A 25,886-nucleotide genomic window follows, 5' to 3' on the forward strand; every position below is an offset into this window, starting at 1 on the left:
TGTGTTAAAACATACTCATTTATAAAATCAGGCTGCAGTGGAAATGAGTGGCAAATGGTGCCATTAGGAGTTTCTTGAATTGCTCAACTATAAACCACTGAAATAGTCTGTGTTTCTTTATCTTCAGAGTAGGTTGGATCTGGTCCTCATTCAGAGAACAAATGAAATACTTTCCTCTGGAACATACCCAATAGCAAGTCTCACTTTTGGTTCAGTCTACACACTGCAAAGAAAGGTTTGAGCAATTCCTTAAAGGAATGTTTGTCTTAAGTCACCCAGATAGGTTATTTATGTTGCCTGCACTGATAACCAAAGACTGTGCAATTCTCTATATCTTTTACGTCTTGGAGACCTATTCTTGTTGTTTGCATAAGATGTAAAAAATATAATTCTGTGTCCTAGTCACATCAAAAAGCTACTTATTTTCAGTGACAGAATTGTTGAAAAAAGGCCACCCTTATAGTCATATCATTGTTTGGAGCAGCAGAGCTTTTATTATCTTTTGGGGACAATAATTCAGCCTTAGGAAAGCACTAGGTTCTTAGCAGGAATCATATGGTTCATTACCTGTAAGGTCCATACAATTTTTCAACATACATTGATTCAAATTTTCTTTCCTGGGTCAAAGACACAACTGTCCTAATATTTTCTATTGCCTCTGTTGCAATCTGTAACACAGAATAGACCTTCATTAGAAGTGGTGTTTTCACTTCTGAAATAATGAAAAATAAGCCCTAGGGCTCTGTCAAAAGTATCCTGAAGGTTACGTTGATAGGCTTTAATTTCCTTTAAATTAAAAACCAAAGGCATAATCTGTTCAAGACTAGCTTTATGACAAAACTGGTACTTCTGGCTGTGCTAAGTATGGTAGGCAAGTCTTTGTATGCTCAGGAAGGCTGATCAGCTAAGGGCAAGAACTGTGGCCTGGGAACCAAGGGCCTGGTTCTATTCCCAGCCTGCCACCAGGCAGTTACATGACTGGCCTTAGTCACAACCCCTTTGTGGCCTGGCTTTCTTCACAAGGCAGAGTCCTAAAAGAAAGGATTAGGCTGTGATTTCTAAGGGCCTATTGGAGCTGCCAATTATTTCCTCCCTGAGTATAACTTCTTATAAAAGCTGTCCACCCACAATGGGAAGGAGATCCCAATTGTCAACAACATGAGCATGCTTTAAATCCGTGATTAAATCAGAGGCAGACATCTGACTAATCTGGGTCAATCAGATTTGGTTTCCTGGCCCTGGACACAAGTTTGAACCGTGAGGCCCTGTGGCTTCAGAGGCTGATGTCACATTGGGTATGTGTAAGAAGCTGGTCTGAATATACAGCATCCAAGGAATGGAATAGATGTATAGGAAGACTCAGATATTAGAGCCTGTGGCTGTAAGAGCCAGTTACACACAAACTGCCTGTATTTCTTGCACTTTGGAGTGTCCTTATATCAAATCGCTTTTACCCAAACCAGCCAGAGCAGTTCTCTGATTCTTATAGCCAAACCACCCTTGACAAATGTTCATTGTCTGTGACTTAGCTATTTAGTCTAAATCTTAGTTCTGCAGTTGAGTCATCTAAACCAACAGCACATGGAGCATAAGATCTTAATTTTAGGTTTTTAACAGCTTTAAGACATTTTTTTTTACCTCAGTTCTTAGCTTCTGCAATGAGCTGAAAGGAAGATATGTGATGCTTGAGACTGAATAACCATAGATTTTTCATTTGTAATAAAGATATAACAGATAGCAATTACAAGAATAGAGAAAAATTACTGAACTTTTACTATGTCCAAGTATTACCTCATTCACCAATATGATCTCATTTAGCCTCACAACCTTGAAAGGGAAATAGTATTCCTATTTACACAGATGAGAGAACCGAGGCACAGAGAAGTTAACTGAATTGCCTTAAGTTCTAAAGTTAATAAGTAGCAAAGCAAGAATTCCAACTGAGACTATCTGATGTGGAGTCCATGTTCCTAAGCCATAATGCTATTCTGCTACCCCTGCTGTGTAATTTACACAAGGAGAAACCAGTAATGACTTGACACTCCTCTTGACATTCTAGTCATGGGTCAACTCCCTTGCGGGTTAGCTGTGGCACAGAGGGCCCTTAATCTCAGTGACCAGACAAGCCCTGGGTCAAGATGGTTATGAGGCAGTCTTCCCTCCCCACTCCCTGCCCAGTAACCAACACCCTCACTACCAATCCCTTTTTGGAAAATTGGGATGGGAATACCTCAAACCCTGTTGTACTTTAATGATGATGAAACTGTACCCAGGTAAATGAGAGTGTTTCTTTTTAAATAAACAGTGATTTGGGGTTTTTCTAGAACCTTCTTTCCGACTCTTATTCTCAAGCAAGTGCTGACTGAGTAAACAATATTGAACTATGATTGAACTGCTGATATTAACATTTAAAAAATTTTTAATCTTTCATATTTAAAATCTTTCATATTTCATATTTAATCTTTCATATTTCATAACCCTATTAGGTTAAAGTAGCTACTAAAAAAATTTAAACTGGCCAGTCTGAGTTATTCAATCTCTGATGCTTAGAATAACAGGATTTTAGCTGGAAGGAACTTGGGGCAGTATCTGGTACAATTTCTCATTTTACTAAGGTAGGACGTGAGGACTAGAGAAGTTGGGGATCTTCTCCAGCCTCACACACTGTGAGTAGCAAGACCAAAGCTAATAACCCAAGATTTTGTTTTGTTTCAATACTGCTCAATTCTACCTGCTCTACTCTGACAAAATTCTAACAATTAATGGAGCTAAGACTATTAACTAGATTCAAGATGTTTTCTATCATGTAACTTGTCTAAGAAAAGTTTATTTTCATTCCGTCCAACTGACCATTCTCCCATATGAAATGTGGAAAGAAGCAGGATTGAGGGGCAGGGGAGGAAACAGAGCTACACAGTGTTTCTTCAGCAGTTAGTTGAGACACTCAGAAGTCAAGGAAATGATGCCCTAAAGTACCCACAGCCAGCAGCCAAGAGAATCTTCAAGAACTCTAGACACCCAGGGGTTCCCAAGTCCTGGGAACCACATATTGTCCTAGCAAGCTCCAAGTCCTGGAGAGGATGCAGCGTGAAAATGAGGAGAGTGAATTCTGATGGAAACCTGGAGATACTATTATACCTAACGCTGCATGCAGCGGCAGCTGATGCTGATTACAAGAGGACAAGAAAGGATTTCACCAGACATAATTGGTTTAGTGGAAACATGGTTGGTCCGAATGTTAATCTTCCCTCTTAATATGGTGCCTCTGAAGCTAGTCACTCACCCAGTCTCTGATGCCTTCTTCCCTATAGAGATACTGTCTGTTCCACTTCTCATAACTAGTTAAGGTCAGTTGCAGTAATGCTTGTAAAAGGGCTTTGTAAAGTGCAATGCTATAAAACCTATATCACAATTTATATTTATTATCTGCTTCACTTCCTCATGTTTCAATAAAGGATAATAATTACATAAATAAGACTAAAAATGTTCATGGTTATAATCTACATGTGAACATTTCAGTGCATGTACGTGTAAATAAAATGTTTATGTGTAGATTTAGACACTTAAACACATATAAAGAGACCATATAGTAGAGGTAAGAGCTTTGAAACTAGACCTGAACTTAAATCCCAGCCAAATCTCTAACTTCTGTTTGAATCTCAGGTTCTGCATTTCTGAAATTGGGATAACAATAGTGCCTGCATTATAGGATTATTGTGAAGATGTAATAAATTGGTGCATATAAATATGTAGCACAATAACTGGCACATAGTAAGGCTCAAGTAAATGTTAAGCCCAATTGCCATTATAGTGAGAACCACAAAATTGAGGCATTACTGCCATCTGGTGGCTGCCATCTTAATTATAGAAATCACAGCCAAGAAGAAGAGGCTCTCTTAAATGCCAGCACATGTCCGACCCTGAACAATTCCCTTACAGTCTTCTGCATGAAGGTTTGTGAAACAGGGATGACATTTGTCCAAACAGTAGCATTTGGACATGAAGTAAAATGAAATGCACTTTGAATATTCAGAAGTTCTTTATCATAACTATGTTAAGTGCTTTCTATAGGCTAAACGTTTTATGTTAATCACCTTATATTTAAGTTCTAGACATTAATACAGTAAAATATTTCATACACAATTGACAATTATTAGTTGTAGTGGGCACAAACATTTAATTATTAAAGCCTGCATATCATGATAAATAATTCAAATAAAACACATGTCTAAAAACAACACTTAACACCAATTGAAACCTTATTTGACCTACCTTTCCAGCAGCTTCCAGTTCTTTTTTATCTCTTTTGGCATTTCCAGCCAACAATTTCATTTCAACAATTCCTGACACAGCAATAATTGGAACAACTGCTAATAGCAATAGGGTTAACTGCCAACCGTAGATAAATGATATGATAATACCAGTTCCAAGGTTAGCTATATTCTGTGCAATTAAAGCCAACCTGGTTCCTGTGGCCTGGGAGAGAAAAAGCACAAAGCAACTGTAGTTTTAAGCTCCAAATGCATGCGCTCCAGCCTTAGCCCCTTGGTCAGAATGATGAGTGGGTTCTGTGCCTGAGCTACATTGGCTTACTTTCATTACAATAAACCCACAACACCTGTGCTTAACTCATGAGGCTCTGCAGACTTTTCTTCATTGTGCCTTTACACTCTCATTCCTCTCCTGCCCACCTGAACCAACATTCTAGAACCAAGTAATCAACTTCTCTGCTTTGTGGATGGGCAGTGGGGGTGCATGTATTTTTTCACAGATGCAATGTTCAAAGAGGAAACTAACTCCAATGTACCTGGGTAATTTTAAAGACCATTTAATTCAAAAGTGTAAAAGGGAAAGAGACCATCTGTTGTTACAAAGGGTACGTGTCCTAAGAGACAATCCACCACAAAGCACATATAAGGATGAATTAGTGTTGTACCACTCAGAAAACAAAGGTGGCTGTAGCAACATTGCAGTCAGCTCTCTGCATCCATTCCTCCTTCTCCTGTTGTGTGGAAGCAGTGAGCTGCAAAGTAACCCACCTCAGCTAAAGGGGTGGGGGACGTAGGCCACTCAGAACACCACCATCCCCTGGAGACAGTGGTTCAGGGTGGGGCATGTGACCCAAATTAGCCCAAATTAGATTTCAGCAAAGGGTTTTTGTTTGGTGGTTGAGGTAGAGGTGTGTGCTCTCTTTCACTGGATGGGAAATAAGGAAGCCTGTAGTTCTAATTACTATTAGCAGCCATCCTGTGACTGCAGGGAATCAGCCTTGGGATAAAGCGAAAGCCAATGATGGGAACCTGGATTCTGGATTAAATCTGGAGGGGGCAGTGGGTCAATCAACCTTGAAGTTTAATCTTCTGCTTATTGTTTACAGCAGTTTTGATTTGAGCTTTCTGCTATTTCTAGCTGGAAGCATCTTAACAAGTGTGGGTATGCTACATGCTTATCTAAAACCATGTTATGTAAAAAAATACAAGTAGAGTGCAGTCTACCTACTCCTTGGACTTGGGCAGCATCTGTGGCAAGTCTTGTAGAAAGTGCACCAGTACTGTTTTTATGGTCATCAAACCAGCTCATGTCCTATGGCATAAAATACACCTTTATGTTAGTTCAAAATTAAAACAAGCAAAGAAAACCAGACAAAGCCTCCCAAAGCTCCAATGCTGAGGAAATTTAGGGGAGACCTCATATGCAGTGTAGAGTCCCTGGCCTTGCTCTGAGCACACACCCCCAGAATCTAGCAGAACCCAGCTTCCTGACTGCTCTGTGGTAGCAGGGAGGGCATCTCTGGTCTAGTGGGGCAGGGCTCACCCAGATGGCTGCCATGCTCCTTGCCAGCTCCTCCCAAGGCTGGGAGGCTGGTAGGCATTCCATTCACCCAATCATCAGGTCTTTCACTATGGACACTTCTGCCCTGATATGGTGTTGTCTCTCATAAAGGGTGGTGGAGCTGTCTTGGACATGTTGTTCTGATAGATTCTAGGCAGGAGAAAATAAGCACTGGTTTCTCACCAAGCTTTTGTTTGATTTTTTGTTAAACACTGATTAAAAGTCTGTCTGATCTCCAGTTAGCCACAGGGATAAAAAAAAGAAGCATGTCTGAGACTTAATTTTAATTGTAAGCTACTCATCCATGGCATCTTTTACCTTCACATAAAATAATTTTTCCTGCATAGCAAGAGTTTAGGGGATACTGAAATAGGATTTGTAAACAGATTTAATCAGAATATACTACCTACTATGTGCCCATTTGTGAACAGAAATGTAATCAGTTCCTGTCAATTGAATGGATAATATTCTGGCCCTCTCTTAGGCATTTTCTATAAAAATAGATAATTCATGTTTGCATATTTTCCTATGTCAGGCACTAGAATGTGAACTTACGAGGAGAGCAAATAATGGATTGTATGTACAGTACCAGCCACCAGCACAGTGTCTGGTACATGATAAGTAATGTTTGAATAAACAAACAAGTGAATTAATGTGAAAATAGACCTCAAATAAGAAATAAACAAAACTCAATTATTAACATTTGAGGATACCTACAGTTAGTATGGTAGATTGTGGTACATGAGATTAAATGCTATCAACTAGGTTTTTCTTGGTTTAAAGACATCCTGGAGTCTCAATGGACTCACCAGGGCCTGCACAGGATCCAGAAAAGAGATACAGGTCTTCGAAATGATAGTGTCTACATGGAGAGAGATATTTACAGAATAAGCCAAAGCTACCCAAATAAAGCCTATTTCTATGAAAAAACAAAAACAAAAAAACCAAAAAAAACATGAGAAGTCTTTAGCTCTTGAAGGACCAGGACAATTTGCAGGACTCTGCCCCATCCTTGCGTGAATACCCTGGGGGGAAAACATGCATATCGACATAACAATAAGAACAGTAAGAAGCTTAATATGGAAGAAATGTGAAAGATCAGAAGGCATTCTCCAGCGTACACTCCTACCTGTCTTAGCATTGCTTTAAAAGCCATTGACCGCAGTCTTCTGGTGAGGATCTCGCCAGCTTTCCCAAACGTGAAACCCTGGTTGAGAAAAAAGGCTATGGTCTCTTTTGATCTTTATGTATGTAATTGCACCAGACCAATCATGTTCAACTTTTATGTAGCAAAGTTATGAGTTGTTTTACAGTTGCCACGGATCCTCAAGTCATGTTAATAACCTGAGCAGCCCCAGATGAATCAAGCGTGCAACCATAGCAGGAACCTAAGTGCTCCGAAACAAGAATCAGGGACTGAATTAAGAAGCAGACACCACATGGCAGGATGCAGGATTCAATCAGATTGAGCTCTGACACCACCCCATGGCAGGATCCAGTCAGATGGTGCTTCCCAGCATCACTTCATTGCAAGATCCAATCAGATCACACTTCATTACCATACGCTTATAAAACCTGACCCAGCCTCCAGTTTGGGGAGATACTGCTTTGGGAACTAAGCTCTGTGAGCTTCTCACTTGTGACAAGTTATAAAATTCCTTTGCTAAATCCTCCTTGATGTGGTCATTGGGTTGAAACCCACCAAGTGACCAAACCTGCCCGTTGTGTGGGTAACAGTTGCTAGTATTCTGACACAGGTGCCTATATTCACATTGATTTTACATTATTTGTATGTTAACTATTTAAATAACAAAAGTCCAGGACCAAATACGAATTCAAAGCCCCCACGTCAAATTCATGTACTGCAAAATCATCAGTATGCATTAGAATCAAAGGCCAAAAATCTTAAAGGTGTCCAGTTCTGGCTTCTAAACCATTCTAAATAGGTTTATTTTTCAAAACTTTGAAGGACAACATCTCAGTGACAAAGATACTGTGTTTAACTACAAAATTCAGTGTGTTCCTACTACTTCCAATAAACCAGTTAAATACAGAAGTAACAAAGTCCTACACACGAATTCATTTTGGCTCATGCAGTGTAAAGGAAGGATGACCTTAGAAACAAGATCCAAATGAGTATGCTGGTTCCTGGTCACAGCTCCACCTACACTCAGATTGGGGAACAATCAGGGTACTCTTCCTTCCCCAGCCTCTTTGGGACAATTTCCTACTTTCTAATTACCACATCCAAACTGGAGAGGAGTCCAGATGTCCAGAAGTGGGCTTACTTCTGGGACGTGTGAGTCTCCAGCCACAGTGTGAGTGTTGGGGTAGCCGTGCCGAGGGCACACGGGGGAGTGCACATCAGAACTGTTTACTAAGCCAGGGGGATGGATGATCAGTGCACCCAGTGAATCGGCCCCAGGTGTTCCTTGTCCAGGACCAGACTTCCCTCCCCCTCCATTTGCTGACGGATTGCTACAGGTTCTATGCATCAGCCCACTGTTCCTGCGGCCCCTGAAACACATTTTCTAGCTGCACTCCCTAGCATGCCAGGGACTGGGGCTGGATCAGATCATTGAGTTGTGTCTAGTAGGGCAATGATTTCTAAATAAAAAACTTGGTTTACTTTGCCATTGGTTCAACAATAATAAAAGAGAAGCATGCTGGCATGACTAGGAAACACTATTTTGCTGACTTGATGGATTGTATTATATTCGAAAGGCCTATGTGGTGCCCACTGGGTTAAAGAGACAAAAGAAATTACAGAGAAGTCTAACTGGGTAGAAAAGTACAATTAGAGAGTTTGACTAGTTTATTTTGGCCAGGTCTACAACGTTAGAATGCAAAATATTATGTTCTTTCAAATAGTTCATCAATTAAGTAGGAAAAGATCAGAGAAGTTACTTGATATGCTATAAAGAGTAACAACAGAAAAGAGAATGCTATTGGACTGTACTTTCCCAGTTCCCAACCTGTTGAATTTAAGTTACTCTTATGTTCTGCAGTAAACTGAGGTCTCTTGTCCTTGGTAATGAATGTCTGCTGAGGGCAAACTTGTAATGTAATATAAGTTAGGACACAGGGAAGTCACACTTCCCCCTGATAAGGAGTCTACCCTCCAGCAGAGCCTTATGCCAATCATGTTTGCAATTTATTTCACTGTAAGAATTTGGAAGCTCCATTAGGTTTCATTTAATTTCTCTAATTAAATTATAAACTTGACGAGAAAGGCAAATCATGGGTACCTACCTGAAGGAAGAAAGTAAAAAAAGAAATAATTCCCAGAAATAAGAAAATCAAAGAGAATATGTTGCACTTCTGCTGCTTCACTGCATCATCGCCTGGTCCAAAAATCTACAAAAGAATATTTAAAACGCCCACTTGGATTACATAACTGATCCTTCTTCATTCCTCTCATAAATAGTGGCTTGAGTGTCACATGTTTAAAACTAGGCTTCAAATATGTAGGGTTTTGGTAATTGTGGTAAAACATACATAACACAAAATTTACCATTTTAACCATTTTTAAGTGTATAATTCAGTGGCGTTAAGTACAGTCACATTGTTGTGCAACCTTCACCAGTATCCATCTACAGAACTTTTCGCCTTCCCAAACTTCCCAAACTTGATACCATTACACTGACTCCCCATTCCCTCCTCCTCCCAGCTCCTGGTAAACTCTATTCTACTTTCTGACTGCATGGTTGTTAACATAGGTTGACATACTGCATATGGACTGTGAGTGGTTGCACATTTTAGCATTTGTTCCTCTTCCTATATGTCCCTTGCTCCCTGTGACTCCTCCCTGTCCCAGCCCTCCACTTCTCATTCCATCAGGCTTCCACCCAGAGGGGCCTTTCCTGAGCATCCTATCTGAAACAGCACCCCCAGCTAACACCTCTCTATTACCCTACCCATCTTTTAAAACACTTGTTATCCCTCAACACGTTACATGTTTGTGGGGTTATTTTTTTGTTTGTCCATTGCATGTCTTCCCCGACAGAAACCGCTGTTTGAGGGCACAACTTGGTTTATTTGTGTACCACTGTATCTCCAGTGCCTGGAGCAGCACTAGGCAGATAGATGCCCCAAAATATATAGTCCACATTGCCTTGAATTGCAAGAGAGCCAGAGCTTGCTTTGTTTTGAAACTTTAAAAGATTTGGAGGAGGATCTTTTCTAATTTATTTATTTTTTGGCTTGTGGTCTTAATTGTGGATCGATGTCCAACATCACAAAAATAATAAACTCGTAACATGATGGAGAATTATTTATCCTCAACAACAAAGTCTCTCCAATAACATTAGAGCTTGACTGAAATTGTAGAATATGAATTCTGGATTTCATGGAATTGATGGAGGCTTTATATTTGTGATAACTTCCTTTAAATATCCCCCAATTAATTGAATGATGGGCTAGTATGTTTTCTTTCTTAGTCTTGGACTCCCCAAGCCTTGGAAGGATTGCTAAAATGGGGTGGCTATCGCTTTTTGAATACTTACTACAAGGCACACACTCTTAAATGCTTTCCAGATAGTTACCTATATAATCTCTTAATCCTCAGCCATGTTGTGAGGTAGATTTATTGTATAGATGAAGAAACTGAGGTACCGAGAGCTACTGAGTGGTGAGGCCAGTCTATACCCAGTGCCTGGACTCTTATTAAACTCTATGACTTTAACCCCTCCCTGCTCCACTCTCTCTCCACCTCACTGTGTGACTTGTACCAGCTTCTCTACACAAACAGATTGGGGATCATTGTCTGACACCAGTTTCACCAAATGAAGAGAGCTCATTAGAATGCCTTCTTCATTGATTTTACATTTTATAATTTCATTAATATCATAACTTAGAGTGATTCAAAGGCTACTTATCTTTTCCCTCACAGCTTTTCTCAAAAGGGATTTAAGGACTTTGGCTTAGTTTAATTTAAGGCTGCTTAATCCCAGAATGGAGCCAGTCAGTGAGGTTGGGAGAAGCAGCAGCTGATGAATTGATCTAATTCAGGCTGTTATGTGATGTTTGCAAACTTACCGCTATGATCTCTGAGAATATGACTGAAAATGCCGGCTGAAGCCCCCCATTGGCAATGGCACATACTGTTCCCACGACAAAGTAGGGCCATTCTGTTTTATCCAGTTTCAGGACCTTCAGAAAGGACACTGGTGGCACATTTGCTTCCTAGAACATATAAACATCAGGGCAAACTGGTGATGACACAACAGTTATCAGAGTCTGTAGACATAGAAAAGGCATGGCCATTGCCCTCAAGGGACTCGCAAACTAGGTGCAGAGAATGACAAGCAAACTACTAGAGAGTAGGACAGTATATTATAACATGTTAACAATGTTTACTGATTACACATCATAAGCTGAGTATGGGTTGTTCAGCCAAGAAATAACCTTCATGGGATGCTTAGCCCGTCCCTATTCTGGCCTCAGCAGACTGCAAGGTAGCAGGATCTGGGCACAAATACCTTGGCATCCAGCTCTGGAGTTACACAACACTGTGTTGGTGTGACAGTCATGGCTGGACCACATAAGCCGAGCTGCAGTTTTCTCATATATTATGATACAGTCCTGCCTCTCTAACAGGGATGATATCTGGGTCACATGAGACAATACACCTGAGTAGATGGATAAACATCTTTGCAAATGTAGGAAACCATTACTAACTGGAGAACATGGGCTTGGCCTCCTAACCACAAAACCTTGCCTTTTCTGTACCATATTTCCAACTCACAAAACCAAATTAATTACATTCCTTTTCTCTTATCACACTTTTCCCTGTGCAGACTTCTCTTATTTCATAGCTTAGCTTGTTTGTGATTTTTTTGTTTACATATTTCCATTTCTAGTATGTAACTTTTTTTAAGGTAAAGATTATGTCTTTATATTCCTAGAAAGTAGTCCAATTCCTGGCACATATAAGATTCTCAGCAAATGTTTAATTAAATGTCTGGCCAAGCATGCAGGATTTAGGTCTCATAAAGAATGTTTTGATGATAGAAGCAGTTTAACATTAAACTTGAGACAGAGGTGACTATGGAATCCCAAAAGCTTGAGGTCACTGAGAAAGGTTATATTTATATCTCTATAAAACAGAGAATATAGAAGTAGGTTCTACTGAGCCTTCTTTCAAATTACCAATTTTTTCTGTATTTCAGGGGTTTTTTTTTCCTCCCTAGTTAACATTATCTTTAAGTCCCTATCTCCAGCATAATGAATGAATCTTTTTCTTTGGTTACTGCTCTTCAGCACACAAACAGGTCCCTCTAATCAGACTTAATCTCTCCCTCTCCTTTGGCATGTTGTTTTCTCCCTATGATGGTACTTGGGACAATCTTGTTGATTGCAGCATTTCCTGCCTCCCCCTCTTCTCTGTGCATTTCTTCAAGAGACGTGCTCCTATAAAATACTGGAGTTTAAAGAGATAGCAAAATAACTCTGAAAATAAATGAGGAAATGAAAAGTGGATAATTTCATAGCCAAAAGAGGGGAAATTGCTTATCTGACTTATAATAATGACGCTCCAAAATGGTACAATTGTTATTCTTCTTTCTATAAATATACCAAGATTAAGACCTCTAAGAGAGTCCTTGTAATTTCTGCAGTAATAGCATGCACAGATAAAAACAGATGCAATGAATTATTGGTAGAATTAGTTTTCTCAGGCCAACAAAAGAGTAAAAACAAACTCAGTCTTCATTAACAAATAACATCAAAATATATCAAAACTATATCTTGAAATAAGGAAATCTTTTTTTGGAATGGATTCCCTCTGTATAATAAAATTATTTGTTCCAGCCTGGGCAACATGGTAAAACCTCCCCTCTACAAAAAGCACAAAAAAATTAGCCAGGTGTGGTGGCACACACCTGTAGTCCCGGCTACTCAGGAGGCTGAAGTGGGACAATCAGTTGAGCCCGGGAAGTGGAGGTTGCAGTGAGCCAAGATTGCACCACTGCACTTCAGCCTGGGCAACACAGCAAGACCCTGTCTCAAAAAATAAAATTAAAAATAAATAAATAAATAAAATTATTTGTTAACTGGAATTAATAATCTCCTAAATCCAACGTTTCTATTTCTCACCATTCTCCTCTTTTTCTAAGTAAGAGAATTCCAATCTAATTTAGAATGTCAATGCATACAGCAAAAAAAAAAAATTGAATTTTCCATACTCATTGCTAAGTATGGCCATGTGATCGAATTATGACCAATGACTTATAAGTAATAGTATTGTGTGGGAATTCTGGAAAACCTCTTTGTTTCTTCCTGTTGCTTGGACCACAGATGTGATAGGTAGGGCTTCAGGAGCCACCTTAGATCATAAGTGACCCTGAGGATGGAAACCTGATGCCAGGGTAGTGCAGATAAAGATGAAGGGAGCTTGTGTCTATGGGGACTGTGGAGCTACTGTTCTAGCCCTGGGTTTTTCACCTCTAAGATTTTGGCATGTGAAACAGAAATAAAAACTCTTAATTTGCTTATGGATGCTATTCTGGGTTTCCTAATATAGATAATCAAATGTAATCCTACCCAATAGAGTATGCAAATATCAGGGCCTCTCGTTTTGGACCAGTCTTATTACCTCTGGACCTCAAAGATGAATGTCAAATTTAATTTTAATATTAAGCACCTCAGCGTAAAGACTACATTTCTGGATTTTTTTCCCTTGAAAATCCATTTGTAATTGGAACTGACTTCAATTCATTGTCAAATACATTTAAAATTTAAAAATTTTTTTCTTTACAAAGAGTATGGCTCATAGTAGCAGTCATCTGTGCCTGAAAAATATTTGCAAGGCTAAGAATTTCAACAATTGTAGCAAAACTACAAAGTAAAAGACTTAATTTAAGTGAAAAACAACTTACAAGTCCATCGGTTTCCACATCAAGGCTCTTCTGACACATTTGTGAATTTTTAAGGTTTTTCTGAGTAGAATGCCTAAATAGGCGAGATTTCCAGCCATTTGGGGCCATTCCAGTGGCAGCCTTTTCATCATTTAGTTCAAATTCTTCTGACTGGATCTGGCTTCCTGATGTCTGAAAGAATATCAAGACATTAAAGTGTGTGTGTGTGTGTGTCTCCAAATGGATGTAACCTCCAAGTTTAGAATCATAAAGCAATTTGGAATATAACATGTATCAAGATTTTCAGATTTCCTAACTGCTTCTCAATCAAGGATAGCTAGAAAACTATAAAGTATAGAAAGGTTAAATTCAATTTGAACAATAAGAAAATCGGAGTATAAGAATATTTTCTAAAAATTTAAGGACACATTTTTCGTAATCCAGAAGGTATATAGGAATTTACTTAATATGCAATAATCCAGGGAACAAGTCATGGCCACCAAGAAAGGGAAGAAGACTACATGGAAACACTAACAAGGGCTTGTTTTTAAAGCTACAAACAAGAAAAGCTGAATCAAAGGGCCTGGTCACTACCCACGGGAGGTAAAACTGTCTTCCTCGACTGGCTGAGTATGGTCATCTTCCTTCCTCACAGTCCTGCTCTCATGCACACAACGAGACCCAACATGCAGGCTCAGCCTCATTGCTGGCTGTGAGATCAGTTCTCTTTTTAATGGGAATGGGGGTGGGGGTGGTGATCTAAGGACTTCTAGTTCACTGCCTAGTAAGAGTGAGGGAACATCAAGCCCTGCTGGAGTTGGACTTTGGACTGGTTCCCTATTTGCTTCCTCCATGTCCAACTACACATCTTAATAGTTTGTTCAGGGTCTTAGTCCTTGTAGTAGTGTCTTGTTCTTGCTCCTCCCTTCAAGACCTGCCTTGAACCCAATCCTTTGGCTAGTGCCTTACTGTACATACAATAGCCAATCATGATCTCTTAGTTTTCCAGTTGCTCATTCAACATCTGACAGAACACTGCCCATGTGCTTATATATTGCCTTGAACCACATTGCAGTGATATGTTCTGCTTGGTGGATTTCCTTATTTGCTCATTACTGAATCAGTTTTATACCATCTCTCAACAAAAACCAACCTAGGCTACAGACTTTGTAATTGATCCCTTGCATTCTCACTGCCATCTGTTCCCACACTGCTACCAGATTTATTTTCCTAAAGGGCAGCTCAAAATCATCCCCAGCTTCCCACTACCTGCCCAAGCCTGGATCCCCAAAAATCTAGCTCATGGCAAGTCAAACCAGACCACCTCTCATGAATACCTCCCCAGAACTTTTCCTCTTTTTGTAATCTCATCCATGCTATCAAGAGGTCCATCTCAATGGACAGTTCTTCCAATAAGCCCATTCAGATTTTAGCTTCCTTCTATGACCAAATGAACATTACCTGTCTCTTTCATAATATTTTTTCTGTGCCTTACCTAAAACACTCAGTTGGTGTTGGGTGCTTCAGCTGAAAGGTCATTGAGCTCCAAGCCAAGATAGCCACTTTTCCACCAGGTGTTAAAAAGTATCTATTTAAAACCAATAGCCCTCATTTCTTCCACACAGATATACTTTAGTTGTCTCAAAGATTTAATTGTAAAAAAGCAGAACAAAAAATGCTGAAAGGAAATGGGGTAAATATCCTTTCGGAGAACAACCTCAAATCCTGAAGACATGGAGAAAAAAACTGACAACCTAATTACATACATTTTAAAGCTTCTTTATGGCAGCCAAATACAACAAAGTGAAATTGAAAGGAACAAAGCAGGAAAAAAAAAATCTCTCCAATACATGCAAGAGAAGAGTGTATTTTCTTTTTATGTAAAGAGTTCTCACAAATCAATGAGAATATTATGAACAACACAACAGAAAAATATCCTAATACAGGAATAAATACGTTCACAGAGGAAGAAAAATACAAATGGCCAATAAAAATGTGGAAATCAGCTCAATCTTATAAATAGTTAAATTTGAAGATACTGTTTAACTCTTTAAGCTGGCAAAGATGAAAAATAAAAACGAAATAGCTATCAGTGGCTGTTTGTAGGGATTTGGCTTATGATGACTTTCAAGTTTCTAGAATGTAATGTTTGGATTTTTTTAAAAAATGCTTGATTTTTAAAAAGAATTCATTACCTTTATAATCAGAAAAAAATTAAGATACATTTAAAAGAAACAACTAAGAGCCAACAGTCTACCTAATGGAAAAGCAGTGATACTTGTTAGAAACAATACCAAAACAAGGTTGAATGAAAACCAGGTTGGTCTTTGAAACTTGAGAAAAGAGTACTGCATTAGCTTGAGCATCTGCTGACTCTCAGGCTCACAATGGGTCTTTCCCTCATCTCTCCAGCCTCACCAAGTAAGTGGGAGGGCAAAACTCAAATCAGAAATGGGAAATGTGGGGGTACCCAGGTGGAACCATTCAAAGGGGCTGAGAATCACAGAATGCCAGAGCTGGTAGAAATATCAGAGGTCATCTTACCTGAAGCCCCTGCTCATTTATCAAGTGAGGATAACAAAACCCAATTTGGTTAAATGACTTGCTCAAAGCTATTGCCTAGTTGGTGACAGATTTCTATCATGCCAGACCACTGACTGTTCAGTCTTCAAATGTACAACTTTTCCTAAGAAAATAAGCTTGGGAATTTGATATAGAAAGGTCAGAGCTGTCTGCATCTCTTTAGCAGTCTCCCAATCCAAGTCCTGATGGAAGCAGAGGTCATTCTTACAAGAGCTCATGGCAATAGGACAGCCAAGTGGTTATTTCACTTGAGGATTCAACATGTCATTATGGGCAAAATCACAGACCCTTGGTAACCACTCATGAAATTAAAACTAAAATGGATTTAAAGTAACATTTTATGCATTCCTAACTAGTGAAATGACAAAGACCCTTTATGGTGGCTAGGCCATATGGTAGCATTCGGCAAAGACACTATCATTGATTCCCTCCACTGTAGAACACCCTCTGGCACATGCAAGCCTGAGTTATAAAACTTTTTGTCATTTCATTTGGTATTTTCATTTGGGGGAATTTGCAAATTTTAGTAACCACCATTTATCATCATCTAATTTGTGTCAGGTCTTTTTTTTAAAAAAAAAAAGAAAAACAGCTTTTTAAAAATATAATTAACATATCACAAAATCCCCCCTTTTAAACATTTCAGTAGGTTGTTTTTAGTACACAAGTATTCAGATGTTTATTTTTCTAAACTTATAGCAACCTCTCATGGTAGGTTTGGTATTCCAAATGTAGAAACGAAGGCTCAGAAGAGTTACTTGTCAGAAAGCAAGGCAAAATTTTGACAACCTTTTTTGATCTACTTGTGCTCACAGTGGCAATATTTAGAATAGAGAAATACTGGAAACAGACCAAATATCTAACTTTAGAAAAATGACTAATTTCACACATTAATAAAATGAACTTCTGAGCACCCATTAAAATAATAGTATGTGGATGACATATATCTGAAATGTTAAGAAAAAAGAACAAAAATATGTGTGTACATGCTAATTACAGTTGTATCAAAGCAAATGTATATACTTTCACAAATAGAATCGTTCATAGAATAAAATATTCTTAGGTTATTTATTCTGCAATGTTGCTCAAGTGACTGAGTATAATAACATGTCTTAAAAATATGAAAAACCAATCGTTATCAATATAACCTGTTTTAGGAACTAGAATGAATGAGTGCTCTTTTCTTTCTTTTTTCTCTGAGACAGAGTCTCGCTGTCACTCAGGCTGGAGTGCAGTGGTGTAGTCTCAGGTCATTGCAATCTCCACCTCCTGGATTCAAGTGATTCTCCTGCCTCAGCCTCCAAAGTAGCTGGGACTACAGGCGTGCACCACCATGCCCAGCTAATTTTTTGTATTTTTAGTAGAGATGGGGTTTCACAATGTTGGCCAGGCTCGTCTCGAACTCCTGACCTCAGGTGATCTGCCCACCTCAGCCTCCCAAAGTGCTGGGATTACAGGCATGAGCCACTGCACCTGGCCTGCTTTTTCCTTTTAAAAGACAAACTATTCACTTCCTAGAGCCACAAATCTTGATGATGGTCTTATTAGGATCATCTGGGAAACAATTTTAGATCACATGAGACCTCCCTCAACCACTAGAGATCCTGGCTGGTCAAAAGGAACCCTACAGCAGTGCTCTGGAAAAGGCTGTCACTTGTCAATGACTTCCCTAAAATGTTTCTGGTAAAGTCTCTGGCATTCCATATAACTCAGAGCCGGGGCTCCTCGGACAAGTGCGAAACACTTTTCTCGTCCTCTGACTCCCAAAACTCTGACCATCCCATTATGGTAGAAAGGACCTTTTAGTTTGACCACATTCCCCAGGCAATTAGGAATCTGTCCTAAGGAATATATCCATGATGTTTTTGGCACTTTCCCCTATTTTCTCACCTGCTACCTCTTTACAGATTCTGATTTAAAGTCTCAGATATACACTTTTAGGCATCTTGTTGAAGTTTCTTCTTGCTCAGTATAGCATTCACCGGATCATATTTTAATATTTAAAGAACACTATATTGAGGAGCAAATAGCAGAAAAAATTCCTGAAAAGCAAGTACCTGCATGTTGACAAGTTTGAAGTACACCCCTTCCTTCTTCATCAGTTCGCTGTGGCTTCCTTGCTCCACAATTACTCCATCCTCAAACCCAGCGATGACATCTGCATTTCGGACCGTAGACAGTCGGTGTGCTATCACAATGGTGGTCCGGCCTTCTCTGGCCTAAAAGAACAAAAATGTGGTGCATCAGGGTTACAGTATTGGCACACTGTCAATTAACATGCACAGTTAAGCACTTGGATGAATGCTGTTTGTAGATGATTAGAGAGTAGTTTATACTCCAGATCTCTGTGTGATTATGGCAAAGGCATCACTCTTTATGAAAAATTAAAGTCAGACGAGTTTGGGACCAGACAATTGGCTAACCCCTTCAGTAGGAGGATGGGTGATTTCTCCAGAAACCTATGGTAGTGTCAGTGTTTACTTAAGAAAATAAGGGTTTGATCCTTCTTCAGTGTTTTCACACTTGTCTGAGAAGCCCTAGCTCTAAGTTATATGGAATGCTAGAGACATCACCAGAAATATTTTAGGGAAGTTGTTGCCAAGTGACAGCCTTTTCCAGAGCACGGCTGTAGGATCTCTTTTTAAGAGCCTGATCTTAACTAATTCTGATGAACTGAAAGCAGGCAGTTTAGGTGAAAATGTACCTTGGGATCAGGACTATTAAAATTATGGTTCAAAAGCCATCCAAAGCATAATCTCTAGAGTAAGGCAAGTAAATCTGCTCTTTAACAAGTGCCCTAGGTGATTTTTATGCATGCTAAAATCTACAAATCACCTGTCTAACTAGTTTAGTGGCCTCATATGTTTGCTTGGTGGATTTATAAATGGGCATTTAAACCCTGGATAATGCCAATAAAAGTATTGATATTATGTCATTAATAATGGCTACTCTTTCTGACACTCATTAGCCCTTTTACCCAATAGCTTAAGATCACTCCTACTCTGAGACAATCAAACCACATCATTAGGATGGTTATTAGAGAATAGTCTAATTCACCTAAGTGGTTAACATATAAATTAAAAATGAGAGGCTAGATTCATAATAGGCAAAAAGTGGAAACAATCCAAATATTCATCAATTGGCAAACAGATTTAAAATGTGGTATATCCATATAATGGAATATTGTTAGGCCATAAAATAGAATGCATTTTGATTCACATCACAACATAGATGAACTTTGAAAACATTGTGCTAAGTGAAAGAAGCCAGTCACAAAAGATGACACATGGTATGATTTTATTTATATGAGATACCTAAGAGTAGGCAAATTCATAGAGACCGAAGGTAGATTCATGGTTGCCAAGGGCTAGAGTGAGGGTGGAATGCAGAGTGACTGGTTTCTTAATGAGGTGGTGAAAATGTTCTGGAATTCGATAGCAGTGATGGTTGTACAACCTTGTGAATATTCTAAAAACCCCAGAATTGTATATTTTTAAAGGGTGAATTTTATGGCATGTGTTTGTATCTCAATTTTTTAAAAATAGCCATGAAAATTCTGAAAAAGAAGTTAACGAGAGGAGTAATGAGAAGGAAATATCTCTAACAGATATTAGCACATAAAAAGCTACAGCAATTAAAATAGTAAAACCTAGGAAAAACCAGCACGTGAATGGGTAATTTGATCAATAGAACCAAATGGAGAGTCCAGAAGTAGACATAAACCATCTAAGAATTTAATTACAATAAATATGGTACTACCTATTGGTAAAGAAAAGGTGAATTATACAATAAATGGTATTGGGACAATTGTGCAGCCACTTAATAAAGTAATGTGGTATTTCTACTTTAGTCCTTACATTAAAATAAATCCAGATGAATCAATTGTTTTTAAGTAAATATAAAAGAGAAACATCACTGGAAAGAGAGAGAGGCTAGAACACAGCTCTCTTGGACAACATTTAAGACTATTCTTTGATTTTTAGTATATAAGCCCCAAAGAAGCACTCACAAATATTTACTTATATGGAAGCTGGGTTTAGTCCATATATAATAAGGCATATACAAAATAATTTGATTACTGTAATTATATTCATGATGCTAACAGTGATGAATAAATTGCTAACAATGACTATATTATCATGATGATGATAATAGGTTGATGATATGTCAACATATATACACAAAGGAATTGGAATCAGATGTATGAGTGAATGATTGCTATGTAAAAGAAATAAAGTATGTGTTCATCAATTTAGAAGTAAGAAACTGTCACCTTTGACCAAGAGAAGTTGGCCAAAGTAGAGCTTTGACACAAAAAATTGTTTTGTTTTTTTTTTTTCAGAGCTCCCAGACACCCTGATGATGACAGGACATTGATAAATAAATATCCTAGATTTAGGGACACCAGCTATTATGAAATTTAGACCTTTGACTAATTTGGGATGTTCAGGGATGAAAGGCGGGCCTAAACAAAGGGAGGACTAATCTACTAGCCTTTCTGGAACTTTGGTAAAACAGCATCAGAATGAAACCTTTTGGAATCTTTTTATAAAAATCACCATAGAATCACCGTTTTTGTTCTTTTTTTTTTTTTTTTTTTTTTTTGAGATGGAGTCTTGCTCTGTCACCAGGCTGGAATGCAGTGGCATGATCTTGGCTTATGCAACCTCCACCTCCTGGGATCAAGTGATTACCCTGCCTCAGCCTCCCCAGTAGCTGGGACTACAAGTGCCCACCACCACACCTGGCTAATTTTTTTTTTTTTTGTATTTTAGTAGAGACAGGGTTTCACTATGTTGGCCAGGATGGTCTCAATCTCCTGACCTCGTGATCCGCCAGCCTCAGCATCCCAAAGTTGTGGGATTACAGGCGTGAGCCACCACACCTGGCCACCATTTTGTTTCTTTTCCTGTTCTTCTATGATAACACCATGATCAGGAGTGTGCACGTAGGTATGAAACTGTATTGCCTTTCTTTAAAAGAGTCAAAATACAAAATCTGCTGTTATATCTTTCTTCAAGATCTTATATTTAATAGCATTTTATTTATTTTGACAAATAGTTGCTCTGTAGAGTCAAAAGCTAATATGGTCATCACTATTAAAATTTATTTTAGGGCCGGGCGCGGTGGCTCACGCCTGTAATCCCAGAACTTTGGGAGGCCGAGGCAGGCGAATCACGAGATCAAGACATTGAGACCATCCTGGCCAACATGGGGAAACCCCATCTCTACTAAAAATACAGAAATTAGCTGGGCGTGGTTGCATGTGACTGTAGTCCCAGATACTCAGGAGGCTGAGGCAGGAGAATTGCCTGAACCTGGGAAGCGGAGGTTGCAGTGAGCCAAGATCACACCACTGCACTCCAGCCTGGAGATACAGCGAGACTCCATCTCAAAAAAAAAATTATTTTAATGTAGACATATTTTCTCAATGAGCTGGGCCATCATATTCAATTTAGTAAATATTTATTTAGCCTCTACTATGTGCAAGGCACTGGGCTGTTGAAGAGATTCAAATATGAATCTTTTTATTAATTCTGCTTCCTGGGGTGGTTTATTCTTCCTAGGAAAGAGAAGGCATAAAAATAAGTAGGTAACTACAGTAAGCTGTTGCCACACAAGGAAGGCCTGATCAATGTATAAAGGATCCACAAAATAAAAATATTATTCTTCCAGGATGGGTAATTGGGTAGAAATAACAGTAGATATAATAGTGATACATCCTTATGGTCCTCAGAGGCAAGACTACAATTTATGAAATTCAACTTTTCATCATTAAAAAGAGAGTTGGATTGTAAGTTAGAGTGACTGGCTAACTGATTGATTGGTATCATCTTTGGGGACATAGTAATAAAGGGTTTATCTTTAAAGGTATGGTTTATTGTCTGTAAAAATATTAGCATAATTACCTTGCAGTGTGGAGCCAATTAGTGCAGATTATAAACTGTTTTCATAGCAACTATGGCAGATTAATATGGCCACAAACACTTTGCAGCTTCTCCTATACAGAAGTGGAGCCAATTTCTCTGCCTCCTCATATCTGGGCAGGCCCTGTAACTTGTTTTGACAAAGAAAATGTAAAGAAATTGATTTCTACAATTTCTGGAGCCCAGGCCTCAAGGGATCTCACACAGCTCGTCTGTTTGCCATCTTCGGATGTTACCCTGGAACCGCGGTGAAAGGAAGTTTCTCTAGCCTCCTGAAGGATAACTGGCTTCAGAGAGGAAAAGCAACCTGCCTTAGGCAACAGCCATCCCCAACTGCCAGGCTCATGAGTGAGGCCACTTTGAATATTCCAGCCCAGGTGACCCTGAGCTGAAATAAGACTAGGCAAAACCAACAGAAAAACCACTTTACCAACCCACAAATTTGTGGGCAATAAAAGTTGTATTTTAAGTCACTAAATTCTTGACTTAAAACAACTGATACGGAAATTAGTAATTAGATTGGGATGCTGCTGTAACAAAAACCTAAAACATGTGACATTGGCTTTGGGATTGAGTGGTAGGTGGTGGTTGAAAGGAAGGTGATAATATTGTTTGTGGAGACTGAAACAAGAGTAAAGAAATTGCTATTAGAGGATAGAAAAGGAGTACCTTCATTATGTAACCTTGGAAAATTTGACAAAAATATTTCCTGCAGTGACTTGGAAGAAAGACATTTTACTTAATGAACCTGTACATCTGGCTGAGGAGATTTCAGACATCTCTAGACAGACTATAGGAGAGACAAGTGGATTCCCCTAGCTGTGTACAATGAGGTTTGGGAAGAGAATGATCAGCTAAAGAATGAGCTACTTGGTTACAAGGAGAATTTAAGACAACAAAGCAGACCCCAGTACTCAGTTGGAAAATGAAGTTGTTAGTCATCCAATAAAATTAGGGCAAAAATCAGAGTGTGTAGGTGTAAGATTTTTAGCAAAAATCTCTGAAAGATTTTAGGCAGAGCCTAGTGGACACTTTCAGCTACAAAAAAAAAAAAAAAGCCTTAAAAACTATTTAAGAGTTTTCTGATGGCAGGTTCACTTGCAGCCCAAAGAAGAGAGGAGCCTGTCTCAAAATAAAATATATAGGCATAACTTCTGGGGCTTGAGTAAATGACAGCTAGATTCTAAGTAAACTCACAAAGTCTTTAAGACAGTCCTTCAGCTTAGTCTAAAAGAGACTGAAAAAAATACAAAATGAAAAGGGCCCCAAATTTCTATGGGCAGAAACATGCAAAGAAATCCACTCAGCTGGAGATACAGATCATTTCTTATGAAAAAGGAAAGCCCTCTTAGAGGGAAGGTAAAAGACCCTGGAACTAAAGAGAACAATGGACTAAGGAACCCACTCCTGGGGAGCAGAATCAGGCCTTAATCAAGAAACATCCCATTTCCCTGGAGTAGTGGGGTAATTGGCTGCATGTCAGAATCGCTATGGCCAAGGACTGCTATGAGCTTTCTGTTCTCATCCTTTTTGAATGAGTATGTGCTATGATTATCCTGTCCCTGCACCACCACTCTATGTTGAGAGTATGTGTTGATGATAACTTGTCTTTTTCATAGGTCTGTGGGTCAAGATGAGCTGAAAATGAAGACCCTCATCTGTATTAGACCACATGCAGATCTTCAGATACTGGTCTTTGAGCCAGATGCTATCACTGTATGAAAATTTTGAGGGTCTGAGGAAGAGGTGACCTTCTTTTGCATGTGGAAGAAATGTAAATAATTGTGACAGAGGGCATGCTTTAGAAGATTCAATATGGTCACAGATTTTTTACTTCTCACCCATTAAGAGGCACAGTCTGTTATCTCCTCAAATCTGGGCTAGCCTATGACTTGCTGTGACCAACAAGATGAGTTCTGGAGTCTAATCCTCTGGACACTTCACACATTAGTCTTTGCTCTCTGGGTACACTGCCCTGAAACTTTCATATAAGGAAGCCAGGTTAGCCTATTGTATGAGTGTGAGAAGTCACATGGAGAATTGAGATGGCCAGCCAACAGCCAGCGTGTGAGTGAGGCCACCATGGACCATTTTAATGAAGCCAGCCCTCCAGGTAAATGCAGCCATGTGCTCAGGTGGAAAGAACAGAGGATCTACTCAGCCAATACACTGAATTGTTTTAAGCGTGGACTCAAGATAGTTTCTTACATAGCAATAGGTAACCAATTTAGCAACCAAAAAATAATAATAATAATAATCCTGGTAATGGTAATCACCATAATAATAGCAGCAGCCAACAATATCAAGTGTTTCATATGTGCTAGGCATGTGCTAATAACTTTACATGCAGTATCTTGGTTATTCTTTAAATAATCCTATGATACTATTTCTGTCCCCTCTTCCCCTATTACTTCAGAGATGTCTCAGGCTTAGAGAGGTTAGTTAATGTGCCCAAGGACACAGCTAGAAAAGAACAGAGCCAGGACTCCAATCCCAGCCTAGCATCAAAGCCTGTGCTCTTAACCATCACCCTAAGCTGCTAATGGCTTTTCCTGGAGACTTTAAAAAATTATGAGTAGTTCATCAGCTATTTTTAAAGTAAATATAAAAAAGGTTATCAACTGAGGAGTGTGCTATGATCCTATAGAACACGAAGAAACAGCTAAAATTGAATGAATTGACTTGTCCAAATACGTACTAAAACTTGCAAGGTCACAGTTTTTCTGGCAGAGGTCATATTATGAAAAACAATACATACTGGTCATCTCCAATAATTCTATTATTTTAGCACAGCAAGAACTATATTGTATATTGAATATCTGTATCCTGGAAATGGACCTGGAACCTAGACCCCAGGGCTGAATAGGACTCTTTTTTGTTTTTGATTTTTTGGTAAATATATCTCTCATTCTACCCGACTTTACTCTAAAAAGTCTATGCCAATACATGAATGTCTAATTATATTTTTAAGTTAGAATAACTTATGCATGTATTACTTTATGATGTACTGCTTTAAGTAACTTCAGAATAACCAACCATATACCAGTCTCATATGCATTATATTTTGACTCCTTAATATCATGATTTAATATACACAAAAGCAGTATAATTCAGTGCAAGAATTTGTAAGGAATAATTATTATTGTCTTATTAATCCTTATTAAATTATATAAAATAAGTCAAGATATTGGTTAGGTGCAGTGGCTCACATCTATAAATCCTAGCACTTTGGGAGGTTGAGGCAGGATGATCACTTGAACTCAGGAGTTTGAGACCAGCCTGGGCAACATGGCAAAAACCCATCTCTACCAAAAATACAAAAATTAGCTAGGTGTGGTGGCGCACACCTGCAGTCCCAGCTACTCAGGAGGCTGAGGTGGAAGGATGGCTTGAGCCCAGGAGGTGGAGGCTGCAGGGAGCCATGATCACACGACTGCACTCCACCCTGGGTGACAGAGCAAGACCCTGTCTTAAAAAACAACAAAAAGAGTCAAGATATTAAGCTGATAAACCATGAGGCATTAATTAACTACAGTTTACAGCATAAAAGGGAGTTAGGTTAACTTAGGATTCAGATATAAATTTTCCTGAGAAAATAAGGTTCGTGCAGCTTGTCTCTTAAATTGTAAGAGGTGGTTCAGATAGAATTCCTTAAGGAACTTGCACATGTTATTACTGAACTGTCTTA

General features: G+C 38.9%; 1 protein-coding gene across 1 annotated transcript in view; it reads right to left on the reverse strand.

Annotated features, from left to right (window-relative positions):
- The window catches only part of ABCB4 (ATP binding cassette subfamily B member 4), a 73,786-nt gene that overhangs the window by 11,028 nt on the left and 36,872 nt on the right, over positions 1 to 25,886 (reverse strand). The window contains exons 15-22 of the mRNA XM_034964361.3: positions 18,329 to 18,490; positions 13,710 to 13,880; positions 10,870 to 11,016; positions 9,085 to 9,189; positions 6,962 to 7,039; positions 5,500 to 5,583; positions 4,273 to 4,476; positions 568 to 668 (exon numbers count right to left, since the gene is read on the reverse strand). Coding sequence (XP_034820252.2) covers positions 568 to 668; positions 4,273 to 4,476; positions 5,500 to 5,583; positions 6,962 to 7,039; positions 9,085 to 9,189; positions 10,870 to 11,016; positions 13,710 to 13,880; positions 18,329 to 18,490 — 1,052 coding nt within the window. The remainder of the gene's footprint in view (positions 1 to 567; positions 669 to 4,272; positions 4,477 to 5,499; positions 5,584 to 6,961; positions 7,040 to 9,084; positions 9,190 to 10,869; positions 11,017 to 13,709; positions 13,881 to 18,328; positions 18,491 to 25,886) is intronic.

This window comes from Pan paniscus, chromosome 6 (assembly GCF_029289425.2).
Source record: "Pan paniscus chromosome 6, NHGRI_mPanPan1-v2.0_pri, whole genome shotgun sequence".
NCBI classification, from domain to species: Eukaryota; Metazoa; Chordata; class Mammalia; order Primates; family Hominidae; genus Pan; species Pan paniscus.